We start from the raw sequence: 13206 nt of genomic DNA, 5'->3' as shown, positions 1-13206 counted from the left end.
GTTACATATCACAACATGTGACTAGCATTTGTTAGCGCGAGTAGCATTATATAAGTTGACATAGGAAAAGGGGTGTCCTGTTTATTATTTGAATACAAAATGACTCATGTTAGTTATCTCCCTCTGCATTTCTGTTTTTGTATGTCCCACACAGATATGTAAGAGGGTGTGTTTCATTCATTGAAGTTAAGTTCCATACATTAGATTCCTCAGGACTCATTTAAGTTCACCAATGGACACCAGAGAGTCACCAGCCACCCTGCCTCGATTGACATGTCTGACCCTAGAGTAGAGTAACATGAACAGTCCCAATACTGTTTTGTCTGTCTTTTTCCCCCCGTGTTTGGTTATGCTGCATGACAAACAAGCCAACATGAATAATACGCCAGCTGAATACTTCCCCCATAAGTCACCTGACCAGCTTACTTAAAAAGGAGTAGTTGTTCACCCTATCAAAGACATGGTAGAATGGAGCACCAGCCAAAATGTTCACCTGTTACTGCAGAACGCTCTACATGTGCAGGCGAAACACAGCCCGGTGCAGGGTGAAATTCCAACTGGCTTTAAACGTATAGCCTTTTGAGGAGATAATGATTGTGTGTCAGTCAGGCCTCCCCAGGGTTCTTCTGTTGAGTGCGTCTCTCTTGACCTGGCCAGTTTACAGCTCCAGTTATCACCAGGGGACAAGGTCAAGAGGCCACATGTCATGCTGCATAGAGTTGTCTGTTTACTGAAGTGAAACTCAGACAAATAGCAGATATGAAGTCCAGTCGTGTACACTGGTGTGGTCAAGTGTTGTCAGATGAAACATTAGGGTTAAAGTGACATATTGCAGTACTTACTCGTCAGTCAGAGCTGAAATGATTAAATGACGATCGATTAATATTGAGATTGTTCTCTCAGACTTCAGAAAGCTTCCCCTGAAACCACAGAATACATTATTTGACATTTTTCACAAGCTGGACTTTTCTTATATAAAGTCCAGATATATAATCTATAACTTTAGTTGTATTGGTACCTGTGATATCTCTGTATATCTGCAAGCATTTTATCTTCTTGGATAGTAACCATATAACAGAGGGCATTTTCTTAAAGGCTTATGGCTACCTCAGTGATGCAATCCTGTCCAGAGCTCACACTTAGCTGTTTAGCAATTACACCCATAATTGGAGAAGAGTTATCACTAGGATGCAAGGTCAGGGTGCCACATGTCAGCTGCCCTGTTTACTGAAGTGAAACTGGGGCAAATTGTTGAGCCAAACAGCAGACAGGGAACACACATACTTGCTCCACAGTCATGTGGGCAGCTGGTGACAGGTGTACTTGTTGTCATTGTGTAGATTTACCTCAGTATTGCTCAAATTCCCTAGGTGCAACACAGGGCGAAATGTTGAATTGTGTGTCCTCCAACATGTGCTTGTACTCGCCTGCTGCTGGCTGCCGCATACAGGCAGAGGAATGTGCGGAATTCAACTTAACATGTCAGTGTGAGGCTTAAGACACAAAGTCACATGAGCGTCTCGGGAGATACCCTGATTTGAAATGATGCTAGTTAGTGATGACAACTGTGTTGTCCTCTGTGATCACAATCACATCATATCAGATCTGGAAATGTGAAGTTAGAAGGCGGACTGACAGGTTGAGTCTCAAAGTCAAATGCGGTCTGATGGTCATGCAAAAGGGCAGCAGCTTGGACGAGTTTGTGGGTGAAACCATTGAGTCAGTGTAACATGTAATATAAATATCAGATGGGATATCCGGTCTTTGAGTCTGGCACAACAACCTTTCAAAATACTATTTCTGTGTCCGAATGCAAACAAAACAAACAACAATGGCCGAACCTGCGAACTTTTTACAATCACTTCTTTCTTCAATGAGACACCTTTTCAGCTGTAGGAAAGCTGTAAAATGACAATTCCATCAGGTTTTTTTGTCAGAAATGTTCATTAAACAGGGAACACAGCACTGCAACATTGTAGAAATACGAGACTTGGACCAGCTTGTGCGTTACATCACAACTTAAAGAAACATTTATTTGTCATAACTCTTTGGGCCTGGTGGATTAATTGATTGAGTTTGTGGTAGTGAATGTGCACATTAGTGTTTCCTGAGGTATTTATAGTCAGTGTATAGTACTGCAGTAGGTGGCAGCCGACATGCCCACAGTTTATTGTAGCCAGTTAAAGTGTATGCTATATTTTCAATGTTTTCACAGTTTTACCTGAGAGGCATTCTCCTAGCAGGGGGAGCAGAACTTGTTCTATGCTCTTGTAAAAGCCATCAGACTCCATTGACAAAACAGTAATTTTACCGCACAGAATATGCCTGACTAACCGATCAAGGCAGCGGTAGACCAGTTGCTTCCATATTCTGCGAGGTAAAATTACTGTTTTTGTCACTGGAGTCTGGTGGCTTTGACGAGAGCTTAGATGATGGCTTCAACAGGGCTGTCTGACTGCAATGTAAAGTGGGGAAAATATTCTAAATATCACATACACTTAAACTGATATTGATTGTTTTAGATCGCTAAAATATATTTAGCTTACCTTCTGTGCCTGTCTCCCTGTCTGCTTCTCCAAACTGGGCGCATGCCAACCGCCATCTACACTGACTATTGACCTCATACTTCTTTAAAAAATAAAATCCATAAATCCCTTTAGCATAAAAAGAAGTAACTGGTGTTTATCTCTTACAGTTATAAAGGGAAAAAAAAACATTAGATGATCAATTTACTAACTGTCTCTGAATCTGGCAGCCCTTAACCTCACAGACCAGACTTTACTCATTAAAAACAGGTATTCAGCCATCCTTTAAGTGCTAAGTCTGTTTCTTATCATGATCTCCCTCATAAACACTCTTGTTTATGTGTCATGAGGAAAGATGAGCTGCAGCGTAGTCAAGATCGGTCAACCTGAACCTGCACTACGCACTATAGGATTCTTACGTGATGTTTAAACAGTAACGTTTGTTTGGGACTCTATATGATCTCTTTAGGTAATTTGACTACACCACGTTCTCCAACCCCCCCAACCGTCACTGTGCTCATCCACATGTGTCAGAGAGGAGGGGACGGGCAGAAAACTAAAAGCTCAGCGTTTTAAGTGTTTACCGTTTGTACCAAGTGGGCAGATTTTTATCTACGTGGCGCTGTCGGGTCCAGAGTGGAGGGAATAACACTTTTGAATGCTCAGCCGAATGGGCAACAATAGCTGTGGTGTGCAAACAATGTGGCCCCGGCTTGGGCAGCGGACACAGGACACAGCTGCCAAGGCTATAGCCTCCAGCTCCGGTTAGACGCGCTCTCAGGCTTTACCTTTGGCACACATGACATTCTCATATATTCATTCACATGCAGTGGGCGTCTAAACATTTCATCAGCAGTGAGCTGTTCAACCTTGAGGTTTTTGATGTTGTGTTGATCATCCAATCGATTGGACCAATCTACCTCATAGGATCAGGAGATTAGTTTGGAGAGGTTTTGTAAATCACCAGGTCAAAATACATTTCAATTAACACTCAGTGCTACCTGCTACAGGCTTGACAAATAGAGAAGATCGTCTGTGTTGGATCCAGAGCTTTAACTAATGATTATTTTTATTACTGATTAATCTGTCAAGTATTTTCTTGGTTAAACCATTAATTGCTTGGTCTGTTAAATATCAGAAAATATAGGACTGTGAAGACCAGCGTATATTAATATTTGAAAAGGTAAAAAAACAAATTTTAGGAGATTAAGCAATTGATTATCAAAATGTTGATCATTTTTTTAGTTATCGACTAATCTTCCTCTGCAGTTGTTGAGCAGTGACATTTGTCAAAATGATTGATACTCCCAGCTGAACCTCCCAAGGCTTATAAGTAAAGCGAGGAATACTCCATCAATTACAAGAAGAGCTGTTTAAGATTTAATTGGCCCTTTTGTTCAAATATTCTGTACTAAATTATATAAATCCTCACAGATGAGGCTCCTCAAGGCAGAATCTTGTGCTTTCATCATAACTTTCTTAAATGAAAGGCATAAAGAGCTCATATCTCCCTTACAGCTGTATCAGGCTGACACACATGTACATTCTATTTTCCCTTTTTTCACCTGTAACATCTAGTCTCAGATCCTTAATTTAGATAAGCTAAGAATGCATCCCACACTGTCTTGCTTTTTGAACAAAATGGGAGCTGTTGCTACATGCAAGTTGTTGCCAGTGATCTTCCCTTTGGCAAGGTACAGGTCCAAATTTGCCAGTTTTTTTGAAGATCATGTCTTTATCCATGGTTTTTCTTATTGTTCTCCACTTTGTTGGGGATTCTGATATTTTTGGACGGGTGTGTTCCAAAGTTTATTTAGTCTTTTTAATGTTTTTAATTTTGTTATTTCAACATTATTATAATCCTTTCAGCTTCACTGTGCAATATTAACACTGTATTGACATATCTGGAGTTTACCAGACTATTCATTGTAAAAGTATGATTAATGTATGTTCTACCGGGTGTTTATTTTGTTCATTACGTTTTGTTGTGACTCACCCTCTTCCTGTTTTACTGTGTTGCAGGACCGGAATCGGCCCTTTGATGCTTTTAGCTTGCACTCTTTGGAGAATTCCTTAATGGATATGATAAGGACTGACCATGACAAAGGTAAACCACACCCTGCCGGTGGCCCACCAATGACTATCGCTGATATTATATGGAGGAATCATTTTGCAGGTTAGGAATATTCATACGTCCACGCTTACAGTATTTGGGTTTTGTTTTTTTGCTTCACGGGTCATCTCTGGGTACATTTCTTTTTCTTTTGCTGTATTTGCCAATTTCTTACCCAATCCAGTACGGATCATCATGTTTTGTTTGAAATTTAATAATTAACATTATGAGCCTTACCTGCAAAATCTCACATAATTTGTGCGTGTGTGCGTGTGTGCGTGTGTGCGTGTGTGCGTGTGTGTGTGTGTGTGTGTGTGTGTGTGTGTGTGTGTGTGTGTGTGTGTGTGTGTGTGTGTGTGTGTGTGTGTGTGTGTGTGTGTGTGTGTGTGTGTGTGTGTGTGTGTGTGTGTGTGTGTGTGTGTGTGTGTGTGTGTGTGTGTGTGTGTGTGTGTGTGTGTGTGTGTGTGTGTGTGTGTTTGTGTGTTTGTGTGTGTGTACCAGATTTGCACCAATGCTTGGTGATCGTACTTTCAAATTACACTTTCCTTTACCCTTTCTTTGCTTGTTAGCTCACTGCTGTTTGGAATCAATGGATGAAGTGAAAAATACACAGGACTTGAATATGTTGTGAGAGTAAATGTTGAGCTATTAAATATATTTGTTCACATTTTTGCACAAAGCAGAATCCAGAACCCCTACGTGGACCTTTATTTTGTGTGTGACTGTGGGCTTGGACATGCCAGGACTAAGTCACAGCCGGAAAATCTAATCAGTGTTTCCAAGGAACATTGATACACAGACACAGTTTTTAATGGCGAAATGCCAATTTCAAATAAAATGAACTAAAGTCACGCTGTTATATCTCCTGGGGCTTATAGAGACTTTATGAAACCATGAAAACATTGTTAAGAAATCTCTCCTCACACCCCTTATAAGGCCATCCAATGTATGTCTGGCCTTCTAAGCCAATGTTTTCGTAGCACAGGCCACGTGTAGCCTATTGTAAAAACTTTGGATCCAGTCTCCCAGACAGGGCCCTGTCAGGTTGGGTGTAGGGTTTTTATGCTCCCCCATCCTCCCATCTTAACAATGGAAAGATTGGTGGGAGGGTATATAATGAGTAGAGGAGCATGTCGCTTTCTCATGCGTGGAGTCTGTTTTCCCAATCTTGTGCTGAGAGAACATTGTTACAGCAATATGGTCATCCTGGCCCAACCACTCCAACTCCACTGGAAAGGTGTTGTAATGTCCTGCAGGGCTTCCCTGGTGATTGTTTATCAAAGCACAACAGAGACAGAGGAGATACGAGGAAAGACGGGGTTTATACATGGACATGGGTGTGCACTCCTGCATCTCTCTTTGCTTGTTTACTCCTCTTGCCATCATGTAGACAGCGTGGGTCTGCATTAAGCTACCGTGCCAACCACAGAGCAGTTCCGCCCTGCTGGCATACCTACTCACTGTCTGAGAAGGGCCCTATGCTTCGGCCTTGTCTGCTGTGTAATGAACTGCAAAAAGCATAGTTGCCTGTGCCATTTTCAACTCAGGAGGTCATTTAGGTCATAACTTGACAGGTCTGGGTAGTTTTGCTGTGGAAAGAGTCAGGTCAGGTTCAGTCATTTTCAGTAGTAATATGTTAAGAACGTCCTCTATTTCTCTCTGACTGTACCATTTGTCTACACCCATATGTGTTATTTGTTGCAAGTAGAAATGTAATGCGCCCCCCCCCCCCCCCCCCCCCTGGCTAAGATCTTCTTGGCTTTAAGAAGCATTATGGAAATGGGGCAGAGGTAATATGAACATGAATATAATATTCACTGAAGTGTTGAGTCAGCATTGTCGACAGGTGCGACCCCACGAACCTGATCAACATTTCTGACAAGCAAAGTGAGAGTTAATATCCACTTTCTAAGTAGATGACATAATATGGACATTTTAGTTTGAAATCATTCCTGATTTCAACTTGAAGCTCGGTGCTTACTTAAAAATGTGCAAATCAAGGTCAGTAGTTCTTTATTGTAACCTACTCAGATTTGATGATAACAAGAGGAAACACATTTTATCATGCTAAGTTGTTTCCTAAGCCCACTTTGAGGATAATGGCCCACCATCTGAGAGCTACCAGTCAAAACTAAATAAGCCCAGTTTTGCATTCCCAACTGAATGTTACCACCCACATCCATCCCATCACAGACATTTATTGCATGCTTCTCATTGTGACTGGAATAGTTAAGTGTCTTATATCCCTATATGTGTTTGTTTTTCTAAAGAAGGAGAAGCACTTGCACTGTGATGCAAATATATGAATCGTTGGGGTGAGAGAGTGTGACCCCACCCACACCCCTCTCTCCCTCTCTGTCAAGACGGGGAGGAGGGCGAGGCCATCTCGATTCAACCTGTTTTTTCCTTAGCACTTGTTTGAAGAAGAGTCAGCTACAAACGGTGTGAGCGCGTGTGCGTGTGCGCGTGTTTTGTCTGTGAGAGGGACACGTTATTCTCGAGATCCTCTCAAACTTTGTAAAAGCTCTTTACTCCTGGGTGAGGGGCCGCGGGGATGTCTGAACAAACGGCCCCTTTCTGTAGCAACACACACACACACACTGGTCTGCATGAAGTTTCTGATCTGGGTCAGCTGAGCTCATGTGTGGAGAGCTGGGCACCCCCACACTAACACACACACCAGAGATTCTCCCCTTGGCCTGGAAAACACCAGTTTGAAAACACCAGCAGCTGCCAGCAATACCATCACACACGCAGGATACACACATCCAAATAGTTCTTCACATGTAAATCAACTGTGACATTCCATGCAAAGCAGTCTCACCTCACACACTCTTTCTTTCACCCGCCGTCGTCTTTGGAAAAGTGAACACAACAGACACGATACTGCCACACACAGCCTCAATGGTGTCACTAACCATTTGAGACTCAAAAGTGTTAATAAGTCCCTTAATTCCTCATGGAAGGTGTGTGTGGATCCCACCCCACCCACAAAGTCTCTCTCTGAACACACATTGCCTCAGCTGGTCTGACTCACATGAGCTTACTCATGCGTCAGTTACGATTTGCATTGTCTTATGTAAGCGCAGCCTTTGGAACCCTCATCATAAGGCCTTAGACCAAATGTTTTGATCTCTTTCTAATTCATTATGACAATGGTTGATTCCCACTGGGATTTCTTTATAATTTGAATGTAAGTAAGGTGCCATAGTGTCTAAAAAGCATAAGAATAGAGTTTTTTTATAAAAGAAAAAAAATGCCAGGGGAGGAAAGCTAAGCTAACTGGCCCCTGGCATCCTGTCATTTTGCAATTGTGGCCCCCAGGCAAAACAAGTCGATTATCCCTGTTTTAGAGGATCGAACTCCATCAACCTTAATCCAAGTTTAAGCCCAAAAGTAAAGCTGCAACTTGTGATAATTTTCTTCATCAGCTTTTTCCATTTCAATTAGTTTTTTTCCCGATGGTTAGATAAGAAGATACCACCCACTGTACAGTAATATGAAGCTACTGCCAGCAGCCTAAAGACTGGTCCAAAAGTTTTAAAAAAAGATCAGCCTACCAGCACCTCTACAACTCACATACAGTATTTACATGGTATATCTTGTTTGTGCTTGTTTTTATCTTGTTTTGCACTTCAAAAATGTCAATCTATTCCGTCATTTGTCATGTCTAAAAACTATCAACTGTTAAACTCAAAGTGAATCTGTTTTGAAAAGCTCACACTGCATAGCCTGCAGCCGACAAATATTTGCAAAGTTATTTGAGAAATTGGTTAAAAGCAGAATAAGTAGGATTTCTCCGTTGCTCCAGGGTCAACAAGGGTTATGGAACTCCCTGTTGAAGCCCAGAAACATCTCGAACACAACAAAACGAAAAGAAAAGCGAAAATCCAGGTAGACGGCTCTGCAGATCCAGACACCCCCACACACTTTTAGAGGGCCTTAGATGATGATGATTAAGAGGGATTCTTTTTGTATATAGTGTGTGTATACACTGTTTTTTTTTTTAAGGACAATCATTTAAAATATTTAATCCGTTTATTAAAAATTGTTGACATTTATTGTGGAAAATACTAGCTAGTTTAGCATTACACACGCAGTTTCCCATTGATTTAAATGCTATGTTTGTGTGTCAACCATCATGTGTTGGTTAATGGCCTTCATGAGGTATATTGTTGTAACAGAGAGAAGGTGCAAGTTGCAATTGAAGTCAGTAGTCGTGGGAGTGAACTATTTGACTTTATGCACTTGTTGACAAGAACTGCGGATAAGAGTTGACACACAGGAGCTTTTATCACGAGAAAAACGTGCTGTGCAGGTCATCTGAGTAACAGTGTGATTAAGCAAGGTGCTTCAAAGACAAGAGGGAGTGGGTGTCTCGGTATAACTTTTCTTAAAAACTTTGCCTATATAGAGCCCACACAATGGACTCCACATTAGGCAAAGTTGTGGAGTAAAGGTCTCTAGTGAGAGTTAAGATTTTGCTAAAGGTTTGAGATAATCATAAGGATCACATTTGTTTGGGAGAGGAGGTCTATGTGATCTTTTGTCTTTGTTTATGTTCAGAAAGGGGTCACCCCGGTTTAACCTGAGGTGAAAGGTCAATACATAAAACACTCGGTTGGGCTGCAGCTGTGGAAGTGTTCTTGACCTCGAAACTTTTGAAACCTTGTAGTTAACAACACCTGCGATGATCTCAGTGTCAGAGGGATGCCCCTGTACTTTAAACAGCCAGTAATGATTGTATAGAGATAAGACGTTGTGTTTGTTGGCTGTGTTAAAGGTTAATCACACCTTGCTTCCAATAATCTACACTGTCACAGTGCTATGTTTTGTTATGGTGGAAAATTCATGACTCCAGCAAGCATGACCGAGCTAATCCAGTCCAGGCAACTAAACAAGTCTGGGCTTGTTTTGTCTATTAAAATCATGGTTTGTCCAGATCTCACGCGCCATGAAAACTTTTGAAAGCATTACTAACACTATTACTATTATTATGGAAATCATTTATTATTATATGAAAGGCTTTTACTGGTTTTATGATTACTTTTCTGAAACATTAAACAGCAGTGGGTGGTTGGCATTTGGGGATTAGCTTCAAGAAAGATTTCCTGACATTTGTGTTCTAAACTGCACACAATTTTATATAGTTTTACGTGTTAGGGCTTGATAAAGGTAAAGGAACTTTGGCCCAGTTGTGATTTTCTTGTCGAAGGTTGATGGGTTCAGCTGTAGCTGGTATGAAAGCAGAGAAGTAGGCCATTCGGACAAACAGAGACACACAAATAAATCTCTCACCAGGTTCTTACAGAAACATCCATCCCACTCAATCTTTTCAGTCATCTGTCGGCTGTGTGCAAAACACATGCCTCTCTCTGTTGTATTGTCATCTTTTTTTTGCCAGCGTAGTGTTGGTAATTGAAGCGTTCTTTGGCAGTAGTCAGCAAGAAGTGCAGCTTTGGGGCACCCTGCTGCGGAGGTGTTTTGTTTTTTTGTTGTTTTTTTTTCATCAGTGCGAACATTTCCACACCTTGCTGTTGGCACACCCACTCTCCTCTCATAACTTCTGCTGGAGCTTTCTCCTCGAGGTGTTATTGGGGGCTTAAATATGTGCTTTAATGTGGAACAGAGGGAGCAACACGTGACCAAAGCAGTTGAGAAGAGCTCCAGGTGGGACACAGTCGGTGGTGATCTGCCGCAGGGAATGTAGTGAAAATTGAACCACTTGGGAACTTGAGGCACAGTTCTCGTGTAGCCCACAGTAGTTCCTAATCGTCAGTCCATGCAGACCAATGTTCCCAACACAATTTTCTTTTATAGATTTCTCAAAGCCAGTGCACTTTTGAGAGGACCACATGCTGTGTCCAAGACAATGATATGTATGGTTGTCGACAGTGTTGGGAGGGTTACTTTTAAAATGTATTCCCCTACAGATTACTGATTACATGTCCTAAAATGCAATCTGTGATGTATTCCATTGGCTTACTCAAGTAAAGTAATGTATTCTAAATATTTTGGGATTACTTTTAGCTTACTTTAAAATCGTTAAAATCGCAATCTAAGGTGTTACAACCGTCCCGTTACAACTGTACCTGATCTCCCCTACTACAAAATGTATTTTTCAAAGGTGGAAGTAATGTAGTGCGCACTTATACAATCATATCTGGCACAGTTAGATGTGGCCTGAAAATCAATTGTAAGATGTTTGTGAATCTGAGGAGAGAGAGGCTGAGCACAGCTGCTGCTGGCTGAGAAACACAACAGGGAAACCAGAGTAGGGGTAACACCGGCTCCCAGTGATGGCGGTACCCGGGGAAGCTGTGAGTGTCTGAGGCTGATGTCGGGGTCGGTGCTCTACCTATGTGCTCTACTCATAAGCGCGGACCGGAGAAGTAGATCTGCCTTTACTGGGGTTGACTGCAGAGAGTGAGCGTTGTGTTTTCCTACTCTGCTGGCGAGAGACCCCTCACACCACACACGCACGCACGCACACACGCACACACGCACACACGCACACACACACACAACCGCTGCCGTGGCGGCTCTCTTCCTCATTTGGTGCAATAAAGTATTCTGTAATGTCATCTTTTTTAAGAAAGAAACTGTATTCTGCATACACCAATTTTAAACTAACTATAACGGAATACAGTTACTCGTATATTGTATTTTAAATACGTAACGCCATTACAAGTAATCCGTTACTCCCCAACCCTGGTTGTTGATCATCTGACACAGCAGTTAATTTACAAGATTTTCAAATAATTGAAGATGGTGCTACGAGGCAGTCCACCCTCCAGCCAGAGAAGCAAACCCTAAAGGAGTAATGTTATTAATATTTCTTATTATTAACATTTCTTGACAACCCTTTAAGTTAAACAGCTGATTTTGCTTTTAACCGCATTTTGCCTGGTTTCTTGTTGTCTGTTAATCTTTATTTAAACCTCTTAGAGGCCTCATTCTCCCCCACAATGACAACTTTGGATTGTCCCTGGCACCAGGTCCCAAATTGATGGCCACTGGCTATGTCCTGCTAATCCATCCACTACTCTTTATCCCATTTCTACCAAAGCGGTCACTGCGAGGTCACTGTCCTGTCTGCAGATTTTCAGACATGTGAAAGGGACATACTGTTGGATCCCTGCGTAAAGAAGTGAATGGCGTGTCTCCTGAGTGGACACGATGCTGTGCAACCATCATTTGGGGAGGTTGAGAATAGCTCAGACTCTCTGTGAGGAAATGTCACTAGAAGAGCAGCAGCAGCAACTCAGGGGCCCCCTCAGGCCCTGCCAGTAACCTCCTGGGGAAAGCAGATGGCACATGCCCAGAGCTATTTTAAGGCTTCAGTGGGGCAACTGTCCCCCTCTGTCACCCAAAATGACTAATGTAGACGGAAAAGGGAAGTAGAGACACCCTGTGTTTGTTGTGACTTTTGCCCTCCTATCAGCAAAGTCACGGCTTTGATTATGAATGTGTTCAATTGTGCGTACTAACGCAGTATTTTATAGATCCTCTTACTTTTTTGCTCAACCAAATGCAGTGGTATTAGGTCATGGTCTGCTCTGGATTTGACTCTCAATGACATTACAGCCAGTCAGACACAATCAGCCTTAAATGTTGTAATATGGTTGGACTAACAAAAAGACAACCCACATGTTTACTAATACACATGATAAGAGAATGCTGGATGCTACTCATTGTGGGTGCATAAGGTCTTTGGCGACAAAATGTTTATTTCCTCATGATGAGTTGGAAAGACTATGTGACAATAGGCCATGTCGCATGTGTAACAAATGTGTGCATGAATGTATGGGCTTGTCGCGCTCCAATTGCCCTCGAGTCCCTCTGTTGCCTGAATTCTGACTGGCTGAGAGGAGTGTGGAAATCCACATCTGTGGCACTGCAGGGTGGCCGCCCCCTTGTCCTCCCCCTACCCTGCCTCTCTGGTTTTCAACCAGGTCTAACTGCTAGTTCCACTCTTGTTTGCGAGCCAGGAAGAGGCCCTGTTTTGCTGTCCCCATTATCTGTTTTCCGCGGCCAAATTTAGAAACTTTTGACATGTCATCATGTTTGCGCCATAGCAGCTCGCTACATCTAGCCGGTTAGTCTGTCAAAGTCCATGTATGCATACGCATATGGAGAAACATGCACTAGAAGTAAAGCAAGATATTTGTTGCAGTCATCCCTCTCGATCTTAACTGCCGCTACATTTGTAGGCTCAAAAAAAGCTGTTTTATTCATTCTAAAGGGTTATTGCCAAATAGGGATGTGTATCCCAGTGAAACAATGCTTTACCTTCTGTCTTCCCTAAATGACTCTAGGTAGGCCGCTCACTAGCTATGTTGAGTAAAAGGTGGTGTAGGTGTATTAGGGCCCTAATTTTGAGTGGTTAGGAAAAAAGGTTGTTCCTCTGCGGCTGCAAATGATATTGACAGTAAGACTGTAATGTTTTGTCCTAAACCAGGTAGGCTATTTCTGCCTCAGCTTTAGTGTATCTTTCTTGTTGTCGCCTGTGAATAGGATGATGGAGACAGAGATAACCAGGAAGTCTTCCATTTAGATGTCCCACAC

General features: G+C 42.1%; 1 protein-coding gene across 3 annotated transcripts in view; it reads left to right on the top strand.

Annotated features, from left to right (window-relative positions):
- The window catches only part of cpeb3 (cytoplasmic polyadenylation element binding protein 3), a gene marked incomplete at its 5' end in the record, with an annotated part of 40063 nt that overhangs the window by 4335 nt on the left and 22522 nt on the right, over window positions 1-13206 (top strand). For all 3 annotated transcript variants that reach the window (XM_083923352.1, XM_083923351.1, XM_083923350.1), the window contains one exon: window positions 4548-4701. In XM_083923352.1, coding sequence (XP_083779478.1) covers window positions 4548-4701 — 154 coding nt within the window. The remainder of the gene's footprint in view (window positions 1-4547; window positions 4702-13206) is intronic.

The sequence above is a fragment of the Echiichthys vipera genome (genome assembly GCF_963691815.1).
Source record: "Echiichthys vipera genome assembly, chromosome: 11".
Classification (NCBI taxonomy): Eukaryota; Metazoa; Chordata; class Actinopteri; order Perciformes; family Trachinidae; genus Echiichthys; species Echiichthys vipera.
This window is presented reverse-complemented; position numbering and strand designations above follow the sequence as displayed.